Raw genomic sequence first — 23,653 nt, forward strand, 5'->3', positions numbered from 1 at the left:
TTAAAACATAATGGCTTAAAATGCAGTGTAATGTGAAACATTTAAAAGTGTGTTAAGAAAGTGTCTCTCTCTTTAAGTTTAATTAACAGCCTATTATATAAACCACAAGTTGTTATATGCTTTTAAGATTTGAAGTATACACAAGAGGAGACCAGGAAAAAATGAAGAAGCAACTTAATTATTCTTAATCTAAAGGAGTTTTTCATGCTCAAAATGGTCATAAATGAAAATGCACAGACAAGAACAGACTGTAATGCACCAGAAGCTCTCCGAGTAGATATCCGTCCAGAGAGCGTCACGCTGAGCCGTGCGTTTCTCTGCATGGGTGGCCTGGTTTGGTCAAGAGAGACACCACTGTCAGCTTAAGGCGTTTGTTTCCATGGCGAGGGGGAGGACTTGGGAAGCTATCTGGCTTACTGGAAGCGTGGTTTATTGTTGACTTTCGGGAAGGGGGTGGAGGAGAGCTGTGGTGGTGTTTGGGTTTGTGAGGTGTCTGTCTCAGGTGCCTGAGCTGTGTGTGCCATTCAGGTCAAACAAAAGACAGCTGGATGTGTGATACGGACAAACACACACGTCACCCTTCGCACCTTTCACCTGATACCCCTGACAGCACTTCACAGACCAGCCAGTGCGCTTCATCAAAGACGCAGGCACTACAACAGGCCAACTGAAGTCAATGATGGAGTAGTTCGTCTAAAAAAATATTTCACCCTCATGTTGCATCATTGTTGTGGGCCATACAAAGATAACTTTTACAGCTATTTTCCCACAAAAAGTGTATTAGTCCACTCCTTGTTCATATCTTTCCTTCTTCAGTCGAAAAGAAAATGGGGTTTTTGAGGAAAACATTCCAGGATTGTTCTAGAGGACTTCAATGGGGTCCAACAGGTTGAAGGTCCAAATTGCAGTTTGAAGGGTTGACACGATCCCAGTCGAGGAATAAGGGTCTTATCTAGCGATACAATCGGCCATTTTCTAAAAATAAATACATCTGTGTTTTTTTCACATCAAGTCTTTTCCATTTTTCAAAATGTCATTAAATAAATAAGGCCGAAGTAGACTAAAATAAATAAATAAAAATAAAATAAAATCAGAAACAACGTTTTTATGACTTAATGGGAACGTTAGCAAAACATTTGTCTGTAGCAGAACATTTGTTTTGCTAGCCTGGTTTCTAACCCACTCAAGTAGGACTTTAGTAGCCTACTTCTTTATGTAATTTCATAATTACTTCTATTGTCTGTTGAAATATGGTGAAAGTGTATTGCCAAAAAAAGTGAAAGCGAATAGTGAGTACGAGTTTAGGCTACCTGTTCAACAATGATATCAATGTCTCTGATAACGTAGCCATTTTCAAGACAAGAAGAGGCTTGAAAAAATCACAAGAGGGCATTACTGATGAATTTTATGTAGTAAAATAAATACATGAACATAACTTGGGCTTGTGTTCACCACAGACCTTAATTCTGGCATTTAAAAAAAAAAAACACAGGTAACCGGAAGTGCTAAAATGCAACTCGTTTCCAGGTTTTGGACTAAATAATATCACAGCCGCATCCCTGCATAACTCTAATATGATATTTAATATGTTAATACTGTACTTTAACCGTCTATTTCTGTTTGTAACTTTCATCGGATTCCTTAACAAAACAAAACAAAACAAAACACCACGGACAAAGATGGATGTTTTGCTATGTGCTGTACTGCCATCTATCGGTAATGCCGCACAATCGCATGTATAATCTACAGTGTATCCTTTGCGCACTAGGACCCCGAAACAACAACAACACAGGCAGCAGTAAATATGGCAGACAGAGACTTGTCCACAGATGCTCACAAACTTAATGTTTATCAGGAGCTGCTCAGGTAACTGTCATCGTTTATTCATTGTAAAAAACCGTTGTTTATTGTTTGTGCCGATAAAGTTAATTTATTTGTTCGTGATCTGCACTAACACAAGTGATGATTACCCTCGTGGCAATGTGCTGAATGCGAAACACACAACATGCTCTTAGACAGCAGCAAACACCAACACAAACACACTTCGTGAAGCTTCGAAAACATTGCGAATCATTATCAGTGATTCTGATTTGTGATTCAGTACGCTAGCACCTAAGTCACATGATTTCAGTAAACGGGCCTTCCTTGTTTCGAAATGTTTCAAAGTTTCAATTGGCTCTCTATAAAACAAACAAAACAAGCCCTACAATTTAATAAAATGACATATAGGCCTTATAATGCCTTTATAATAAATGGTATTTCATGATGAATTGCTCATTGTATTTAATAGAACACCTTCCATAAAAATAGCAATTCGTTTTTTAAATGTGCTTTTATGCACGTTTGTCCTGAGTTTTCCTTGCATTTACAATGTTCTGACCGACAGGAATGTGATGTGAAATTATTATTATTATTTATTTATGTATTTATTTATCTTTTTAGAAATGTTTGTTTTTGGGAGAAACGAAACTGTTCGAAGCGTTGAGACCAGCGTGTGGCGCTTCGAAACAGCGAATCATAATGAATCATAACCATTGATTCAATTGATTCTTTCGAGCAGTTTCGTTCCTTCCAAAACTAGCAAACAAAATCACGTATCATCATGTGTATGGCAGATGTTCTCAGTTTAGAGATATTTCTTTGTTTGCAGAATTTTAACTCACATTTGTTTTCGTCCTATCACTGTTATGTGGCGCCCATTTTCATGGGTGTTTTTCAGCTAAACTCCCTTAAAACACACATTATACAACTTATTATTTCAATATTGCATTACAGTAGAATAATATCTTTCTTCTGAACCACAATAAACAAATGTAATTTCCCCAATGCCTCAGATTATGTATTGCATTCGATGATATTTTGTGGTGGAAATGACATTGCATTTAGGAATGAAGACTGAAGAGAATAAAAGTTATCACTCTTTAGTCTAATATGTGCATATCTTTAATGCACACAAATAATATTTTCACCTTCAAATACTGCTTGACTGAAAATGATGCACAGTACAAATATTCTGAATCTGATCTGAAATATTAACCTTATTTTTCTCATATTTTTTTCAGTGAAAATGACTGGTGGAAATGACAGACATGGACAGTCATAATTTTTATGCTATCAGAATTGAAGTCTGTTTTTTTATTTTTTATAAAGTAAACAAAATATGTTAGTGATATTCAAAAATACAACACTTACTGTTTGAAAAAATAAAAATGTAGCTTTACTTTACTATCCCTAAATCATTTGGTAAAAAATCATGTTCAGATATGAGTATCAAATATGTTCCCTCAGGCTTTTGCTCATATTGCATATTTTTGCTCAGTTTGGGCCTCTGAATAAAGTTATTTTGTTCTTCCTCTAGTGTGAGCTTCAAATTCTCCCCATATCACACTAAATGAGCCATAAAAGCCTGATGTGTCATATATATGATATTAAACATAAAACACTTCTACATTTATTTCTTTTATATTTTGTCTTAAGTGTCAATAAATTGTTCCATTTCAAATAACGTTTCTTCAGACTATTATGTCAGGTTTACAGGTGTCCATTTGTTAAATCTGGATTTATTGTTTTTGTCACATGCATTAGTTATATTTGCATATTTTCATTATTAGCATTTCTTTATATTTGTGTTGGCTCTGAATGCAGTCCGTCAGAGCTGTTTGAGGCGAGGTCCCGGAGCCACAAGATAGCAGTGAGGGGTCAGAAAGACTTCCTGCCCGATGGGTCCGAGAAGCAGACGGCTCGTCTGCAGCAAAGTCTGGACGAGCACTGGACGCTCCTGGCCGAGGAGAGGGTGGAGAGACTGTGAGTGATGCTATAAACACACACGCTCTCTAACTGCACAGCTAAGCTAAAGCTAATGCTAAAGCTAACTAACCCGTTTTTGTTTCCGCACAGAGGGAATCTAGTGAAAGCTGTCTGGACCCCTGAGGAAAGACTAGTGGAATTGCAGTCTCCAGCAGTGAGTCCATGTCTAACATCATCTTCATCTGTCCATTGTCAACTGTCAGGTGTTGTTTACACCTGGCATTGATATGCATTCTGGTGGATCGTATCACAATTGGACAATGCTAAGTAAATAAGTCAACGCTTGTCCATTTTTGATCACTTCCATGGGCCTATAGACCATTTCACAAGATGTAAACAACACTGGTCCAGAAGCACTTCCTGTTTCAGTTTTTTAACACTACACAAAAGCTGGGATAAAATACAACCAACAGAACATATAAAACTGAATCAAAAAGTTAAACAAACATCTTTAAGATGTTTTCTTTACATGTGAAATAAAGAAAACAGTTACAAACTGAAACTGAAGTGTTTCTGGACCAGTGTCGTTTACATCTTGCAAAATGGTCTATAGCCTACCATGAAGCCGGTTTAGGTGGCTAGCCCGATATGTTTCAGTTTAGTTTGCGCCCACCCTGCGTTTTAGACACCATGAAAGTGGTTTGGCTTTTAGCAGTGTTCATCGCCATAGTAACTTACGCTCCACGGCTGACCTGGTCCGGGACAGGTGATGCTCCAGGTAAGGGGTTGCAAACCGAACTTGGACCAATCAGCTGTGAGCAGAGTGACACATGTCTAACGTCACTCCAACTGTTTCTACTCCAAATTAAAGGTCACTACACAGCAAATTATTTTTAAAGACAAAAGACATCTGGCTTTCAGTAATGCTTATTTAGAATGATAATTTTGTATGATTTAGATATTATAAATGTAATTCGCATACCCTTTATCGTTTACACATATATAATTTTAGTTTAGCACTTGGTATCACGCATAGTGTAAATGAATAAATATATAAAGGTTATATTAATATTAGGGCTAGGTATTGACACAAATTTCACAATTCGATTCGATTTCGATTCACAAGCTTGCAATTCGATTCGATTCGATTCAATATTGATTATTTTGGATATCAGTTACAATAAATGGCAAATTTTCTCAAGGGAATCAAATCTCTTAACTAATGCTGTGAACTATGGGAGTCTAGTTGTAGCCTATAGGCTTTATTAGCCTAATATGAAGGTAATAATGTTTTGTAGCTATACAAACACTTAAATTACACTTTAATTTATTTTTATAATAATACGATTATATGAAATATAAACATTTAAATGGTGGCTGTCATAAAAAACTTGCCAGATTTATTCAAATATGCATTAAATATTGAAGAACATTAAGATTATAATGCATATGTAATATGGTGTATATATTTAGCAAAATGCTCCTCTGACTAACAAGTCTATGTGGGTTTTCTGAGGTAAATATGACGATTGATTACAAGCTGTTTAACTGACGTCTTTCCACGGTTGAAACGCTGATTGAGTGAATCAATGTGACATGATACGGATTTCGATAAGTTGTACTCGATCTTTTAACACACAAATTTTTAGATGCTCATTCATGTTTATTTCGCGCTGTAACTGGTATTATTAAGCCGGAAGAGAGATCAGCGCTGCTGCTTCTCCAGAGCGATCTCACGCCACAGCGCCAAAACGTTATTTATGTTTTTGAATTTTTAAAGAAAATGGACGTAATTTGAAAATTGGGACTTTGTTTCATATCAATAGTAACAAAGGACAAAGATTATTGCGATTTTTTGGATGCGCGCAGCCGCGATACAGTGTCCCATCCATTCAAATGAAACAGGATGACTAATCGATTCTTGAGATTTAAGAATCGATATCGGTTCGTAAAAATGAGAATCGATTAATATTGAGAAATCGATATTTATTACCCAGCCCTTATTAATATGCTTTAGAATCAATAGACAAAGCTATAAAACTTTTAAGCTTTAAAAGTTCGAATCTCTCAATACTTTTATCAACTGTATAAACTAACTTAACAATTTTTACTTGCACTGAAGACTTTTTCCTCTTCATAGCAAGAAGAAAATAGCGGTCTGCGTAAATTTGTTAAATTTTCTTATATTATTAATATTTTGCAGAAGAGAGAAGTGAATCTCGCTGCTTCTCTCGCGAGAAATGAATCTGAGTCTTTTTCAGCATGTGATTGGATGTTTGCTTCTGATGTCACAACCAAAACTCCTAAACTCAAAAAAAGCCTGACTCGATCAAAGCCTGAGTTGACAGAGAAAGCTGATGATCAGGATCATGGTACCAACAAAGCCTGGTTGGATGGGTTTGATTTTGTCAACTCGAAACTAATCGTGCAACCCTGAGTTTGTTGAACTACCATCATGGTACAGGCGCCTGAGGTCGTTGAAAACGCATTCTACCGCATTGCTTTCGTAGACTAAAAGCTCATGTGGTCAGATGCGTTCGAACAGCCACAAAAGATGCCTGCTCTCCGCTATTGCGGAGAAATAGATAGATGAAACGATATTTCATGTGTTCAAGCTCAAGCACACCTGTTGCAACTAATGAAGCCCTTGATTACCTGCATCAGGTGTATTTGAGACTACACCTGCTTTGCAGATTTGTGCTGTTGTGCGGGATTATATTCAGAGGAATGAATTATTTTTAGGCCCTGTTTACATGAGAACGCTCACGAAATATTTTATCGGATGTGCCTTTCGTTTACACGGCGACAGGGTTTTTGTGGCTTAAAAACGCAAAAAAGTGAACCCACCCTCCAGAGTGGAGAACTCAAAAACGCTCCACCGCCGCGTTCCCGACAGTGACGGTTGTACGCAGGCGCGCAGACTTGGTGTTGTTGTGTGGCAGTGCTCCACATCGCCACCTAGCCGCCTGGAGTGTACACTACATCGAATTTTGCGACACCATATGCACGTGGATTTCCCACACATAACGCTCGTCTAAACGCAGAATAAAAAGTGATAACGCAACGCCACTGTTCTTGTTTTCTCGTCAGATCGTTTCCGTGTAAACATAGCCTTAGACTGCCGAGGTCATTCAAAGTTTCACTTGAAACATTTGTGGTATTGAGCTACTTCAGTTACCTTAGTTTGATTTGTTCATTGCAAACAGCTGAAAGTGTGTACATTTTGCCAATAAACCTGATTTGCGATGGGAGTTGTAGAATTTCGATTACAACTGTAAATTGTGTAAGCTTATTTCGTCCATTATCTGAACCCACACATACATTAACCCACCCATAGATGAAGAAATCAGGAGTGAAGCGGTTGAAAGTGGACAAAAGAGACCAGGTTTAAACTGGAATGTGTTTCCCTCATCTACTTGTGATCCGATCGACCAAAACGCATCATAATAGCAGGAGTAAACAGGGCCTTAGAAATGATCATGTATTTTTGCAGGGGAAATTTTGGCAGACGATGGGTTTTTCAGAGAGAGGCAAGCAGTGCCTGCGTCCCGAAGAGGCTCTCTACCTCATGGAATGTGTGAGTGGACATTTCCAATATCATATTTATATCACGCTATAATCTTTTATTATGGGAACTGTGTATTTATGCCATGAGGCAGTCTTCAGTGTCACATGATCCATCATCCTGATGTGCTGCTCACGAAACATGATTATCATCAAATGTTGAAAACGGCTTAGTATGTTTGTGTAAACTGTATCTTTGCAATGTTTTCTTCCTAATTCAGGGAAATGTGCAGGTGTTTTACCGGGACCTTCCGTTGTCCATTCAGGAGGGATATGAGCGCTTTCTCTCCGCTGAGACTGTGACTCTTCATCAGTATCAGGTTTGTCTCCACTGTCATCTGATAAGAAAACACTCTTCTTAAAGGTGCACTCAGTCATTTTTGCTCACTTTTGACAAATGTTTAAAATAAGATACATAGTCACCGTCACTGGAACAAAGAAGAGCTAAACTTTATACAGATTCATAAGTGTAATTTGTCTTCCTTCATTTAGGTGTTTGGACATTTGAAAAGGCTTGGGTATGTTGTGAACAGATTTGACCCCAGGTAAAAATCATGCACTTATCCAAATAATCAATTGCGCTGGCGTGTACCGAAATGATGATGTTTCACATCAGTGTCCAATAAAAGTTGTCTTTCACACAGTTTAGTCCCATCCACATATGAGAGACAGCTGAATCTGCCCGCATCATCATGGGACAAGCAGAGAAAACAGCTGAAGAGGAAACGCTCTCAAAGTCCCGTGTCCAGGTACATGTCATGTCTTCTCCAGCTCTCATGTGTATGAACTATTACATAGATCAAATTTTGATTATGAGTACCGAATCTTGAGTACTTATACTCTCTATAGGTACTCAAGATTAACATGAGATTGGCCGTTATTTTATGTGCCCTCGAACGAATTAGTGTGTCGTCATTTAGAACAAAATCAGGCCAAAACAAAGTTTGTTTAGTGTTCATTTTGGGAGTTTGAAACAGCTTGCCAACTTGATGTAATTGGTGGGTGTGGCTCTGAGACTTAAATTTGCATTTTTTCGTGACGTTTAAGGGGAAACGAAAATTTACGGGGAAAAAATCAATCCGCGGCAACAATTTAAAAGTAGTCCGTACAAGAATCTGTAAAACAGTTTCTTGCCCGACTTGGCAACGCTTTCCGCCATCAACGCTTTTCGTTCACATTTTGCTTTAATCGTGACGATCGTTAGAGATTCTGTTTAATTGTGCAGGAGCTTTCTTTTAATTTGAGGGGCATTTTTGTCACATGTCAGTCAAAAATTACAGATTTTTTTTTATTTCAATATTTTAGTTTGATATTGTTTTTTATGTAATTTTTTTTTTAATTTTATGGGATTTTATAGTACTAAATTATATTTACGATGCATCTATAATTCATGTATTCATTTTTTCTTAAAAAAAACCAACTTAAACTATTATGAAAAATGCACAAAAATTATATTGAATATGATGTAATAATTTGATATGAAATGTATATTTTCAAAAAAAACACATTTTACTCTAAAACGGCAAGAAAGTCAGATTTTGTTTGGCCGCAGTACCAAATGTCTCCACTAGAGGAAATTCATCTCCCATTAATTTCCAATTCCGTAATCACAAGGAGCACAAGTGTGAGTATTTTTTTTTCCAGGACAATTTAACTTCTGTTATCCATGATTTTTTTGGTTCACATAAAACCTTTACCAAGTTTCGTATCTTTCCGATAAAAATAAATTAAACAACTATATGTAATTTTTGTTTTTGGGATTAAAAAATAACCGAAGAACATTAAGTTCTAACCATAGACTGTAAAAAAACATGGACATAAGTGTAGGTTTCTGAAGAGCTGTTTTGAAGCCCAAAGTGGGCGGAGCCGGCCGTCGCCATCTTGGCAGCGCGTCACCACACGTCACTCCCGGATAAACAAAAATGGGCAAAGAGGCGGATTATCTGAGGTGATGTGACGGCTAAAAGACAGCAGACAAACGGCTAATGACAGCAGTGGCAATCCATCTGTCACTCAAGTGGCCACGCCCTTAATTACGCACAACTTTAAGGCTTGATATAATTTAAACGGATGAGTTTTAAAAGAATTCACCGCCCTCACAGTTGTCATGAAGGGTAAAATTTTCTATATAGACCAAAACCATCATTTGCACCAGGCTGTAAACATATTCTTTTCTGCTGTAAAGTTGGGCATTTTAACATGGGGGTCTATGGAAATGAGCCTGCCTCTAGCGGCCAGTCGCTGAACTGCAGTTTAAGTCACTTCCGTGTTGGTTTCAAGAGAGAGGTTGCTTGGTTCTTACTCAGTATTCTCATCTCTGTCTTGATCGGCTTCAGTGACAAACAGAACACGTCACCAGTGGAGAAGACGACAGCCGAAGACCGAAGTGACGAGCTAGTTAAGAGCAGCGAATCCCTCCTGCGGTCCGCTGATGCCTCTGACAGGACGTGGTGGATGGAGAGGGATGTCCAGCCTCCACCTCCTCAATCCCAGAGCGCAGCTCCTCGCTGGGACTTCAGCAGCATCTCTTTCCCAGACCTGGGCTCCCGTAGGAGCCGCTCCGTGTGCCTGGCGTCCCCAGACCGTAGCCTATTACCCGGCGCTCTGGAGGTGGGCGACTGTGACGTGGCTCCGTGGCTCAGCAGACTCAACATGAAGCAGGAGAAGCTGTCGCGCCGGGACAGGGAGCGCCAGAGAGAGAGCGATCGATACCGCAGGGATGTTAACAGCGACCGAGAGGTGCGGCGCTGCAGGAACTGGGCGGAGTATTTCCAGCTGATGGAGGACAGGAGGAGACGGGGACGGAAAGACAGACCCGCGCATCTGTGGGAGAGGGAGGTGACGCCGCTCACTCAGCCCGGCCAGTGCGCCTCGCACCGTAAGAAAACACTCGTAGACTTTCAGTGACTAGGTTCCTAAACGACAGTGTCAGAACGGACCTTGTCCCCCATTGTTTGGTCAAACAGATATACTGTCTGGTCAAACAGATATACTGTCTCAAACTCACAACAATTGGCCAATTAAAAAATCGTTTGTGTTTACATAATATATGTGTGTGTGCTGCGTATAATTATTTTGTCTATATAAATACACACTCATGCATGTACATATTTAAGAAAAAATGTGTTATTTATATATAAAATATTTATATAATATGAATTATATATACACACTCACCTAATGGATTATTAGGAACAAAATAATTATACGCAGTACTCACATAAATTATGTAAACACAAACTTTTAATTTGGACACGATTAATCGTTTCACTGCCCTACTTGGTTTAGAAAATACACGTCACTTTAATGTGTTCGTGTTTTTTTTTTTATTCTATGACTTCATGCATCCACAGTCTGCGTAATATCGGGTGTAGCTAACATAAGAATAAAGAAACATTTGGTTATTCTTTCTAATGAGGTTTATTACATGACTATCAACAACAACAACAAAAAAGTTTAGATTTGTTTATATTAGTTAGTGAATATCATGATTTCAATAAACAATAATTGTTTATAGTATTTATTAATCTAGTTTAATAATAAATATAATATTTTTTTTCTAAATGGAAGAATAGAAAGAAATGTAAAGACATTTTAGCAATAAATTAATCGAATAAATTGGTATTAACAGTTTTTTTTGTATTGTTTATACACCATCATAGTATTTAATAAAACTTTAAATTAGATTTTATTTCATTTTGACATTATTTGTATATTGCAGTATTTTAATGATATGCTGTTTTTTAGCCATTTCTACATATCCTTAATGTATTTTTATTTGTTTCAGTTTTAGTAATTTTTGTAATTCTTTTTTTCAGTTAATTGCAAAGGAAATTATTCTTATCTTCGAGTACGTTTTAAAAAAAAAAAACATTTTTATTTTATTTTATTTTTAATAGCGGTAGTTTTAGATAACAACAATAACAAGTAATAAATTGTTAAAAGGAAGAAAATATAATATAATATAATAACAGTGATATTATATTGTTTGTTCATGCTTGTTCAGAATACATTGAGTAATAGCAATTAATATTTTAAATGTTAAAAATGTATTTGTATATAAATTAACTAAGATTGATTTTAATTGTTGACCATGTAAGACCTTGATGCCTAATCCATTAAGCAATTTTATTCTTAATGTTATTTAAATGCGTTTTTTTTTTCAATGTAATGTTGTTACTATACAAATTATAATTTAATTATATGTAACAAATGAGATATTTGTGAAATGCATTTTTCGTTGTTAAAATAGTTTTGTAATGATGTTTTTCAATTATTCTATAGTGAGGTTTCAGTGTCAAACAGATAAAAACTAGACGATTAGGTTTGTCTGATATATGATCTTGGTTTTTTGTGCTTAGAAAATGTAATGTTTGTGAAAGATGCCTGTTATTGGCTCACTCTCATGTGACATTCATCTTGTGTCATTGTGGTGCAGGTGAACTGCTGGACCAGATCAGCATTGTCAAGTCTTCGAGCTGGTCTGAGGGGGTTTCCAGGTGTATAAGCCCATCTTTACTGTCCTATTCTTTATCATATTGACAGATGAAATTAAACACTGTCAGAGTAAACCTGCTAGCTTTCTCCTGAAATTGACAAAGAAGTCAAATGAGCCTTTGAGAGGATTGAACTGCTGTTTTAAACCATCTTTTTTGTCAGGTTGTCCCCGTCAGACCAGTGGAAGATTAGTTTTGATGTTTACCAACCGGACACGGTGGCAGAGTTCAAAAAGAGCCATCCTGGAAAGCCTTACAGCCGCATGTGTGTCTGCAGGTAAACACACTGACACAATACACTGAAATGAGTCCAGTCATTCATCACATGCTGAAATGATTGTCTTTTTCCTGCTGTGTGTGTTTTGTTATTTTGCCTTAGTTATACAGTGTCTGGTTCACACTGCTGATTCATGATGGAAAATTGGTTTTATGATTTCGCCGTTCTTAGCAATGACATGGAATAAGCATGAAGTCATAAAAATGTTTGAAATATGCGATTTGGCCTCATATATATATATATATATATATATATATATATATATATTTTAAGATTAGACATAACAAATTTAGTAATTGCTGGAGATACTGAAAATACATTATTTTACAGCTCAAGTAAATACAAAAGTTTTAAAGTCCCCTGTGGCAAAAATCAAGCTTTTAATGTTGTTTATATGTGGTGTTTTTAATATGCTTTAAGACAAACCATGTGTAAATTCATAAGTCGACACCATTGTTGAGATTTTTTTTTTTTTGCTGTACTTTAAATCGCTGGTGTTTCTGACATCACAAACCCTCAAGCTATTTTAAAACATTTAAGGAAAATTATTTTAAATATCATGTTGGTGATCAAAGATGAATTTTAAGGGATACAATTATAGCCTATTTTAACAGAAGAAATAATGTAAATGCTAATTATTAGCTTCGCAATTTTGCTGTTAAATCCTCTTAAATATCATAGTGGTGTTCCTGAATAGTAATTTGACCAACTTTGTGGTCTCTAAGGCCAAATCTATAGCAAAAATACACTTTTGAAATGGCTATAACTTCTGAAATCTTTGTCATATAAACTAAATTCTTAGTACACTTTGATCACATTCAATATCTCACATTAAGACTTCACCTGATACAGTGGCCGTTCTGAAATTTTTTTTTTTTCACTACTCCACCTTTAAATGTGGTCCAATTCTCACCAAAATATCAGAATTTTGATGCACGTTTTTCTTCAAAAAAAAAAAAAAAAAAAGTTAACGACGTTGACCCAAAATCCGATTAGATGCTATATGCTAGCCAAACTTTGATCAATCGAAACGAAACTTGGTACACTTTGTCAGCACCCAGATCTGAGGGTATATGCGTAAGTTGGGGAAAACTAACTAGCACATTACGAAAATGGCTATTTTTGCTCATAACTTTTGAAATCTTTATCAGAAAGTCAAGATCTTGGTGTCTACAGATTCGAATCCCTCGATACCAATTTTGCCAAGATCAAATTGCTTGTCCACCATCTTTAAATTTGACATAAATTGCAATATCTTTTAAACAATTTGACGTTATCGAGAAAAAATAGGAAGGGATCATTGAGAGCAATGTCTTTAAGGTACCTGAGGAGTTTGATCACAGCGCCACCTAGTGTTCTGGAGATATAAGGATTTTTGCAAAAACGCTTAACCTTTGAAAACATCCTCTAAATTTAGTTTTCTGAGCCTTGACAGCTGGTTGAAAGCAAGTCTTCCTTGTGTCGCCCGGTGATAAGCGACAAGAACCAAGTATAATATCACCTTTTCGTGTAAAAAATGCACTACTTTTAAATTAAGCAAACCATGGTGTATGAGTGTCGTGCTATGTAATGTAACACGTCAACGGGTTAAAAACTGTTTGATCAAATCCAGTCTATGGATAGTGTTAAGTTGTGAATTTTGCAAGATTCATAAAGTTCCCGAAATAAAGTCTATGCCAATAATGGCCTTGTTAAGTACTTGGCCCTGTAATTACTGCTTTCAGCTATATTTGTTATTATTATCAAGTGACAAGAAATTTGTATAGTCTGAAAAGGTCCCGTTCTGAGCATGCCAACTGATTTACGTCTTCGTTCATTGACAGTTTTGACGGTCCCGTGCCTGATCTGCATGCCATGAAGCAGCTGTCCTTCCAAAGTGGAGATGTCCCAGTAACGTTTGCAGTGGTGGATCATGGTGACATCTCTTTTTACTGCTTCAAGGATTTCAAACTTCCTACCGATGTGTATTAAAGTAGCATGTCTAAAACTGTACGGAAAAAAATGTGTATCTCAGGGTATTAGTGTTAGTTCACCCAAAAATTAAAGTTCTGTCATCTTTTGCTCATCCTCATTGACTTCCATTGTATTTTTTGACTTCAGTTGGACAATGGAAGTCCATGTTTGATTAACATTTTTCAAAATATCATCTTTTGTGTTTCACAGAAGAAAGAAAGTTATACATGTTTGAACGACATGAGGGTGAGTAAATGGTGGCAGAATTTACATTTTTGGGTGCACTAACACTTTAATTACATTTTAATAGAAAACTGATAAGAATTTGTCATGTGCAAGTTATGCCAAAATACTACACCAGCATTTATGTCATGAAAAATGTCTATTGTTTGGACAGAAAACATTACAGCCTACTTTGGTCAGTTAATAATGTATTGTCTTCAGGGCCATCTCTACTGGTTGGATTTCATTAAAATGGTTTTTATTGAAGAAACATTTAATTGAAAAAGCTTTCAGGGTATCATGTTTAAGTTTTGTTTTTGGATTTGTTTGTGTACTACATATTGGAATTAATATTCTGATATCTTGGTTCACATGTATTGGTGATGGTGGTTCTTCATCATTCTCTGCTTATTTATTACTCTGCTTCAGTGGAACGGCCGCCACAATACAAATATTGTGTAATGAATTGTAAAGATAGATGAGCATTTCAAATGGTTAAAGTTTGGCATTGGAATTAAACGAATAACTCAATAGGACAATCTGTTTTATCTGATGTTTATCAATAACTTTACATATCTGGGTGTTGCCATGTTTGTGAATCCACACACCCACATCTCTGGATCCATTCTTGGGTAAGTTTACAACTTAAAATTGCATTTTGAGTTTGATGTCTTTATTTAGCAAGAGGTGTGTCACTTAATAAAAAATTGGGACACACTTTATTTTAAGTGTCTAAAACTATGTACTAAACTACTCATTTGACACAATGCACTCGAGTTAGTTCACGTGAACTAACTCGAGGCCCACAGAGAAGTTATTTTTGTTTGTTTTTTACGCTCAAAAAGTATTCTCGTCGCTTGAAAAACTTAAGATTGATCCACTGTAGTCACTCTGACTATTTTAACGATGTCTTTAAAAACTTTCCTGGCAAGTTTCAATCCTTAAGAAGCCTATGGAGGAGTGATCCAGCTCTCAGATTTAATCAAAAACATCTTAATTTGTGTTCTGAAGATGAACGAAAGTCTTACGGGGTTGGAACAACATGAGTGAGAGTAATTACTCACAGAATTTTCATTTATCCCACACTTAAACCTACACTCACCACGGTACCAAACCTGTCCCTATAACCTTAAGCAGCACAAGTGTTTCATAAATACAACATCAACTCTATTAGTACATTGTACCCAACAATTATTATTATGCCAGTCCATAGTAGATAAAGACACCTGAAACAAATTAGGACCAAAAACAATAATTAATTTCATTTCGTCAAATGTAGTTTAATTAACTTACCCACATATACGCTCATAATAGTTTAAAGCGCTAATTAGATTAGCATTGAAGACCCAGTGAAACTGCACACCACCTCATCTGACACGTCTACCGTAGTTATTTGCTCCGTCTGTATGCCTTTGGAAAGCAATACTGAGTCAATAAAGCATTGCCCACTATATCAACAGCTGAAGTGGTGATATAAGAACTCAATTACAGTTGTGTACATTCAACTTGATGTCACTGCATGGACAAAGTCATACAGGTGGCCATGAATCACGGTAGATACTACATCATAATTTTATATTCATGGCTGATTAAGTTGTCAGTAAGCAGATTTCTCATTTCACATTCATCCGTCAGTGTAATGAACTGCTGTTTCAAAGGAATCAGGCATTAGATTACAGTCAGTTTTACACTCATAATACTTGTAAACGCTGGCACAATAGACTGACCACGTGTAACAATAAAGCCCCGCCCACACTACTGCGTTTTCGTTTAAAAACGGAGAATTAAAACGAATAAGATCTCCGTCCACACCAGCGTTTTATCTGCGTATTAGAAAACGACTGAAAACGCATATCACGTGACCATTCACCAACACTGGGCATGGGCGTGCCGGTGTAAACGGTTCTAAACTCCTCCGTTTTGTTTCGTCTTCACTAAAACGCCCTCCAGAGATTCAAAACGCAAAACGGAGCTGCAGCGTTTCTAAACTTCTCCGTTTTAGGTGTTCATTTTTTTCCATTTTAGTCTGGGGTGCGTTTCCGTACAACGACGTAGTTCGCTGCTTCACTACCATAGTACGATGCATCCTTGGAAAAATCAACTAGCTAGTCACGGCTGTTTCCCGAAAACCACTGTCGCAAAGCATCGTTCAACCACGTTGGTTTCGCACGAGGTGGAGTAATAACTACGTTTAATGAAACTGTTTGAGATCCAATTAATGCTAGATTTGTTTTATATAATTTACAAACATGTCATCTGAGGACTATTTCTCAGTTATTACTTTATTACCAGACTCAATATTTGGCTCGTTCTTGCATAGTAGAGCACGTTCGCACATGCGCACTCTTCAAACACGTTACTTCAAATCTTTTGACAAACTAAAAGACGTAAATTCCATTTGTATGTATTCTAAATAAAAGGCACTGGTAGTACTGAATGTCAGCTTGCTTATTTTGCTCAAGATAAGGATTTATTACATCCAAATGTCTTGCAATATAGAAACGATGCCTCTAACCACAGGTCGAGAGCTGTCGTTCAAACCACACAACTTTGCGATGCTGTTTGCGAATGTTCGTTGGAACGATGGTTTCGGGAAACACCGACTCGTTGAACTATGCTGATAACGACGGAACTTGCGACCATAGTTGGCTAACGATGCTTTCGGGAAACGCACCCCTGGACGGGAGGTGCAAACGTAGCAAAAGGTCTCCGTTTTTAAAGAAAACGCAGTAGTGTGGACAGGGTCTAAGATAAAAGTATTTGTATTTTGTTTTTTTCTTAATAACAAACACGTTTAAGTTTCTTTACATTTTATTTTAAGTAATGAAAATGATTTTGTATGGTTTTAGTTAATTGTAATTACTCTGTTAATTGTTAAAGGAATATTCAGAGGTTCCATTCAAGTTAAACTTAACAGCATGTGTATTATCTCCCACTCCTGTGTCGAGCTGCCAGATGACAGCGTGGGTTCCCATCACGACGACCCACTCGGCGCTCTGGATGGGGATCAGATGTCAATAGCTGCATCAGATAGAGGGCTATTGTTCTCTGGAGAGGAAGATGCGGTAGAGCTTCTTGCTTCAGCTGTGTTCGCTGATGCTGAATTCGATTCAGAGTTGACAGCCATGCTTGCCCCGGGCCGCCGCCTTTCTTTGCCAAACGACATTGCCAAAATCTGCTTCAAAAAGTTCTTCCTCTCTCACTACTCTCAACGGGTCGGTAAGGGGATTCTTAGGGATTCCCCAGGTGGAGTGTGCGATTGCGGAGCATTTATGCTTGCAAAGTGCTGCCACCTGGAGGAATCGTCTGCAACACCTGTCCAGCACCTGTGAGACGACTGCAGCTCTGGCTGCTAAGTAGGGTTGGGTATCGTTTGAATTTGAACGATTCTGATTCGGATTCGGATTCCTTGTTTCGATTCCGGTTCCTAACGATTCTCGATTTCGATTCTTTTAAGAGGCAGGGTCAAAAAAGTTTAGCTAACCTTGCTAACCAACGGCCTTTCTGAAGGAAATACTCCTTCTGTCACAAATACTTGTCACAAATTTTGCATTTTGCCGAGATTTCGTTAATTTTTAGAAAAGTGAAGCCGCACTTTGGACCGCCGACGTAAGCTACTCATGTTCGACTCGCGCGGTTATGCCAACACTTCCGGTAGACGCTTCTTCGTTGGTGTTGTTCAGCGGTTTCTTCTTCCGCTCGGCGGACTGTGAATATCGAAACTAGGAATTGAAATTTTAACTTTTGAACGATTCCGGGAAAAACGAAAAGTTAGTCTCGGTTCCAATCGATACTCGATTCTCGATACCCAACCCTACTGCTAAGCTAGGGTTTACAGTGCCAATGGACAGACGGCCTTCGCCTTGCATGCGATGGCCATCCTGCAAGTCCACCAGACCACTTGTAATGCAAAAGGGTAGTTCTGAGCCGGGGTTGATGCAGGAACTGTGCACGGGTGATGAAAGTCACTGCGCAGTTCCTTGCCCAGACAATGTCCACCTTTGTGGTCCAGGAGCGCCATCTCTGGCTAAACCTTGCAGACGTCAAATGTTGACAGAGTGCGCTTTCTCGAAGATCCCGTCTTCAAGGTGACGCTGTCGAGGACTTTTCACAGCAGCTCTCGGCAGTCCAGAAGCAGACTGAGGCATCAAGCCCGCCCACAAGAAGATGATGCATCCCATCAACCAGGCCACCACTAAAGCTTCTTGTCGATCAACGCAGCGGCCCTGAGACCGGCGACCTGAGATGGAGGGGACCAACTGTTTCCCAGGCGGTGGTGAACGCACCTCTACTGTTCCCGGAGTTAGGGCTAGGCATACTATTTTTTTGTGATAGTTCTGAAAGACTGCTTTGAAAGAGCTGTTTCTTCACTCTTCGGTACACGCAGAGTGTGCGTTGGCAGTGAGAGACGCACTGCTTCCTTACTCTCAAACCGCCCTCTTTTCAACACACGCTAGGAGTTCGCGCTTTGAGGATTTGCTGCTTTTGTTAGACATATTCATGATGTTATCTGATGTTATTGAATTTTACCTCTGCAGCTCCTACTTGATTTCTAAAGGGTGTCATAAGCCATGAATGACAGGTATAGCCACTGTCCCCCAAAAGTAAAAAAGGAAGCAATTTCATACGTCAATTCGGTGACACAGGGCTGCTAGATGGATAGCTCTGCATACAGTGGATTTGACAGTGGACAGACTGAAACAAAGCAAGCAAAAAACCTCAAAACAATTAACTAGAAACAATGCTTGGAATGCATGACTACACTGGGTTCGGTGCTCAATGATAGGCTTGAGTGTTGCGGTGAGACGAAGGATTGACTGACACTCAAACCTTTATTCCCTCAATAATTGGGTATCACTCATAGTCTCCAATTGATTACTTGTGTAAAAAGGGCCACGAAATCGGTCCAAATGGCGGAGTTCGATTCGTGGTGAAGGTTTCAAGCGCGTTCCGTCTTTTCCAAGCAAAGTGAATTTTAATTAAATGCAATACATTTAATCTTATGTATTAACTCGTTTCATCTGACTCCATAAAATGAAAAGGGGTTTATCAATGATATCTGTGCATCATTTAAGACATTAATGCTTGGCTATTCCTTTTAACTCTAATGAAAATAAAGTCAAAATCTGTTAGAATAGTCGTAACAATTTATTATGTCAGGTAAATGTATTATTACAGTTCCATAAGATAATCAGAGCAAACCATTAGATGTTTCAAATAACTTTACCCAACATATTACATGAATGCCGAGCCTCGAAGACCCAGCATCATGGGCTGATCTGATACAGAATAGCAGCCATGAACTCTTGTGCATTTTCCTTAAATAGAGCCAAACCTTACCTGATCTAATCACCAAATTTACCTGATCCAATCACCAAACTACAATGGACTGAAACCCCCACCATGTTTACTGGGGGAAGGAGAGTTTGCATTCAGACAAAAGGTAGAAAGTGATTAACTCAAAGACACACCCTTTTGTGTGCAAGATATTTCTATATTCTTAAAAACCTTATTACCTTTTCTTTAACTTCTTTGGAAATGAGACATTATTACCAGTCACCCTGAGACTTTTGAAATGATTCTAAATAGTCCTTAAAGATTATCACATTCACATTAAGACCATATTCTTGTGTGAGTTTTCAGTATCATTGACTGAGAGAGTGAAAGAGAGAAGATGCAGATTCAGAGGGAGGGGGTAGGGTGTAAAATGTTAATTTGCAAGCAATACCATTTGTCTTTAGAGGCCACTGGTCAGATATTTTAACTTTAACCAGTTTTTCCAGTCTTACACTTGGAATATAAAAAATGTGCCTAGGTAGACCCTCTTCTTCAATGACGTGTTTGGGTGTAAAAGAGCTTCTCAGTTTTTGTAAGTAAAGATGGGTCATGGCTCATCACTTTGTGCCAAATATCATGAGGGAATTGCTCACAATTGCTCACGTGTGTATTCTGTCTATGCCAAAATTCAGGCCCAAAAATTCAAGGAGTAATCCCACACTCCAAACACACACCTAAAATCGCTACCTGGAGCCCTTTTAAAGAGTTAGGCTCCTCCCACTTCTGGAACATACCATGTAGTAGTAAATGATAATTTTAAAGCAGGATAGTTCTAACATACACCTGGTGCTACTTGGACAACCCAGGGTTAAAAGGTGTTTCGTCCGTCCGGGCGACCCTGCCGGGGGTGATCAGTCGCTGGCTTGTGTCCAAGTGCCGTGCTAGTCCACGGATGCCCCCTCCGGATCCACAGCCTTCGTGAGGCTTTTTCGGCAGCCTCAGAGATGTTCTTTATGGCTCGCCCTCACAGTGGTTCTTTAATTCCAAGGAGTTTGAGTGTTCGGAGCAACGACTGTCCTGCAAAGACCCGGCAACCGACCTCCACTGGCTCACTGTGTGTTTTCCAGCCACCGCTCCTGCACTCCTCCAGCAGCTCTGCATACTTGGCTCTCTTGCGCTCATTTGCCTCCTCCAATCTGTCTTCCCAGGGGACAGTAAGCTCCACTATGGCCACCTGCCTGGTCGACTCCAATGTAATCACCCCATCTGGGTAGAGTAAAGTGGCCGTGATGTGATTCATGAACTTGAGCTTCCTCCCAAGGTCCACTTGAAGGTGCCAGTCTCTTGCATTGGCGAGGAGCCCGCCAGGAGAGCATGGCTGCTGATGTTCCTTCTCCCCAGCTCTGACAAAGGAGATGGTTTGCTTGGAGAGATGCTGACCCTTACTGCTCTGAAATGCTGCGGTGATAGTATCTGCAAGAGCCCTGAAGACCTGGTCATGTCACCAGCGATACCGACCATCCCCTAAAGCCTTAGGACGGCAGCTGAGGATATGCTCCAGTGTGCCATTCCTTTGGCTCAATTTGCATGTTGGTGAGTCTACCAGGCCCCAGCGGATTAGGTTGGATGGGCTAGGTAGAAGATCGTACACCGAACTGATCTGGGACTTGATGTGCAGTGGTTCGGACCTCCACAACTCTGCCCAGGTGATCTTGCACTAAAACTATACAAATACTTTAAACAAATGGTATAAATATGTAACCTATGGTACATATGGTACTGAAATTTACACAAGATCGCAAACATGATGGGCTTTATGCCCAGCTGCACTACTTCCTGAACTTCAGCCAGCTCCTTGTTTCCTGTCTGCCATTATTGGCCAAATTGATTAATTCAGGTGTACCTGACCTCAGTAGTCATGGCAACAATAATCAGACACACCTGAATTAATCAATTTGGCCAATAATGGCAGACAGGAAACAAGGAGCTGGCTGAAGTTCAGGAAGTAGTGCAGCTGGGCATATAGCCTATTATTAGTTAATGTAATTCTGTCCCTTTAGTTAGAAAGAACAAATAAATTTCACATTGGACAATGAAGTTGTATCTTATTTAGCTGAGGTAAATTAAACACAATTCGCGTGTATCCTTGCTCGAAGAACAATGAGACGGCACGGCACAATGGTAGGTTGAAATTTAAAAGTCTGATTCGAGTAACGAGTACAAATGTCATCCAGTGGGTGTCCACACACCCTAGGCACAACCTTAACCAATGGCCCTCAACAGTGGTTCAATGTCAACATTGTGACAACACCGTAACAACCTTCACCACACTACGTAGTTATTGCAACCTTTTTGTCCATGTTATTAAAACGTTGTTAGAAGGTTGGGTATGTTGTGTTCTGTGTTTGCTGGGGTTGTTGCTTGTTCACGGGGGTGGGGTTTATGTAAATTTTAGGGTTTGTTTGCATTTGCACCAGTGGGTTTTGTGGCATCTCTTATCCATCTGTTTGATGTCACATGCACAGGTAAATCAGATAGCATATAAATCATGGTAGACAACTAACTTTAAATCTTGTTAAGTTCTGTTCAAGCAGACTAAATAATAATGGTTTGGGAAAGAATGCTAGATTGGTGTCAAAATGTCTCTGTTTACTTTAGAACAAAGACCACAATCCACAACATGAAGTGTTTAGGAAGGTGTTTTGTTATTAATGGATTCGTAACAGAAAATGTGTGCACAGATTTTTAATTCATACATTTATGAATGAAAAATCTGAGAACATACAGTAAATCATTATGATTAAGTCATGCAGCCACCACAATCATTATGTAGTCATTTCATTTTAAAGCAAATAACACACATCAGCCCATGAGGACATACACTTTATACTGTTATGTCACACAGCAAATCAGACAAAGCATTTTCATAACATATACGTATGACATCAGCAGTTTGAATAGTTTTTTTAGTTTTTTTTTTTTTTTGGAGAGGAGAAGAGAGGAGGTTGGACATGGTTTTCATTTACACTATATAAATGTGACCAAATGACAGTCATCTGTTCAATACTACATCTCTATTTGACTATTTACCATGGATCTTCGGTGGCTAATATTTTATTTTGTCTCAGTCGGTAAGTTGGTTTCTTTTGTTGTGTTGTGCAGTTTTGCCCTTCGTGTTTGAGGATGAGAGTATGTCATGTAGTCACATTGTGACAGATGAATTTGCACAAAAATACTGCAGATTGGTTTGATACACAGCCTTTTGATTTGATATGTCTGTTTATTTTGTTATCCACACTTATGAAAAATAAGTTAGCTTAATTGCAATCACTTGTAGTGTATGTCAGATCTTACAAGTATATTTAAAAAAACTACTTGCAGATAATATAATATTAATAAAATAAGATGCCACTTAAGTGCACTTAAAGAGAGACTTTCTTATGTTTCTTTACACACTTAAGTAGACTTTTAAAAAGTACATTTTGTAAAAATTTCAAATCATCAACTTTTTAGTACATTATAAACTGAAGCAAAGGTGGAAAGTCCAGGGGTCAGAAAGTCAAAGTATTTTTATTACACCACAGCACAAACTCCAATCTGGGAGTTTATTTAGATCCAGACTCAAGAGTGTTAAAGTTAATTAGATAATTAAGTGAATAATTGTGTGACGATTGGCCATTATTGAAGACACCTGATGTTAACAAGCAGAATCACTAAAGGAGAAAATCTATATTTTAGTCACCATTATGACGATCAGTGTTTGCTTTAGATGGTCATTTGACCTTTGAATATTTAATTTAAGATTTTGTTTGGCTGTTGTAATTGAAGTTTAACAGCTAGATGAACAAAGAGAAAAGGTGATCAGATGTTGTTGGTTATGTTTTTACATAATCATTATTTGACCTGAATCACTGAACTCATATAGAATATAATCTTTGACTTTAATGTATAATGACGATATTTTTTAATATAAACCAAATTATATCTTAAAAGTTTTTCTGATGAAAAAAAAGTATTTTAGGCACACACATACATCAAGATTCAGTGTATGAATCTCAACAATGGTGACAAAGGAATATTCAATTAGGGACAATAAATTACTAAGACAATTTAGATC

At 38.1% G+C, this 23,653-nt stretch overlaps 1 protein-coding gene across 1 annotated transcript; it reads left to right on the forward strand.

The window, feature by feature from the left end:
• Window positions 1–1,710: 1,710 nt before the first annotated feature.
• Window positions 1,711–14,205, forward strand: tsen54 (TSEN54 tRNA splicing endonuclease subunit). Its single transcript, XM_039653968.2, has 11 exons — window positions 1,711–1,866; window positions 3,646–3,804; window positions 3,898–3,961; window positions 7,241–7,324; window positions 7,533–7,631; window positions 7,804–7,856; window positions 7,956–8,060; window positions 9,648–10,189; window positions 11,750–11,810; window positions 11,971–12,084; window positions 13,908–14,205. Exons 1-11 carry the CDS (start codon window positions 1,805–1,807, stop codon window positions 14,053–14,055), a joined length of 1,491 nt encoding a protein of 496 aa, XP_039509902.2. The 5' UTR covers window positions 1,711–1,804; the 3' UTR covers window positions 14,056–14,205.
• The last annotated feature ends 9,448 nt before the right edge of the window (window positions 14,206–23,653 follow it).

The sequence above is a fragment of the Pimephales promelas genome, chromosome 3 (genome assembly GCF_988280905.1).
Source record: "Pimephales promelas chromosome 3, fPimPro1.hap1.1, whole genome shotgun sequence".
Classification (NCBI taxonomy): Eukaryota; Metazoa; Chordata; class Actinopteri; order Cypriniformes; family Leuciscidae; genus Pimephales; species Pimephales promelas.

What these genes read in the sequence shown, in the direction of transcription:
- tsen54 (XM_039653968.2), top strand. Translation starts at nt 1,805, where the DNA reads ATGGCAGACAGAGACTTGTCCACAGATGCTCACAAACTTAATGTTTAT. An exon ending in GTTTATCAGGAGCTGCTCAG is followed by an intron (nt 1,867 to 3,645) that starts GTAACTGTCATC and finishes CTCTGAATGCAG; the next exon opens with TCCGTCAGAGCTGTTTGAGG. An exon ending in CGGCCAGTGCGCCTCGCACC is followed by an intron (nt 10,190 to 11,749) that starts GTAAGAAAACAC and finishes ATTGTGGTGCAG; the next exon opens with GTGAACTGCTGGACCAGATC.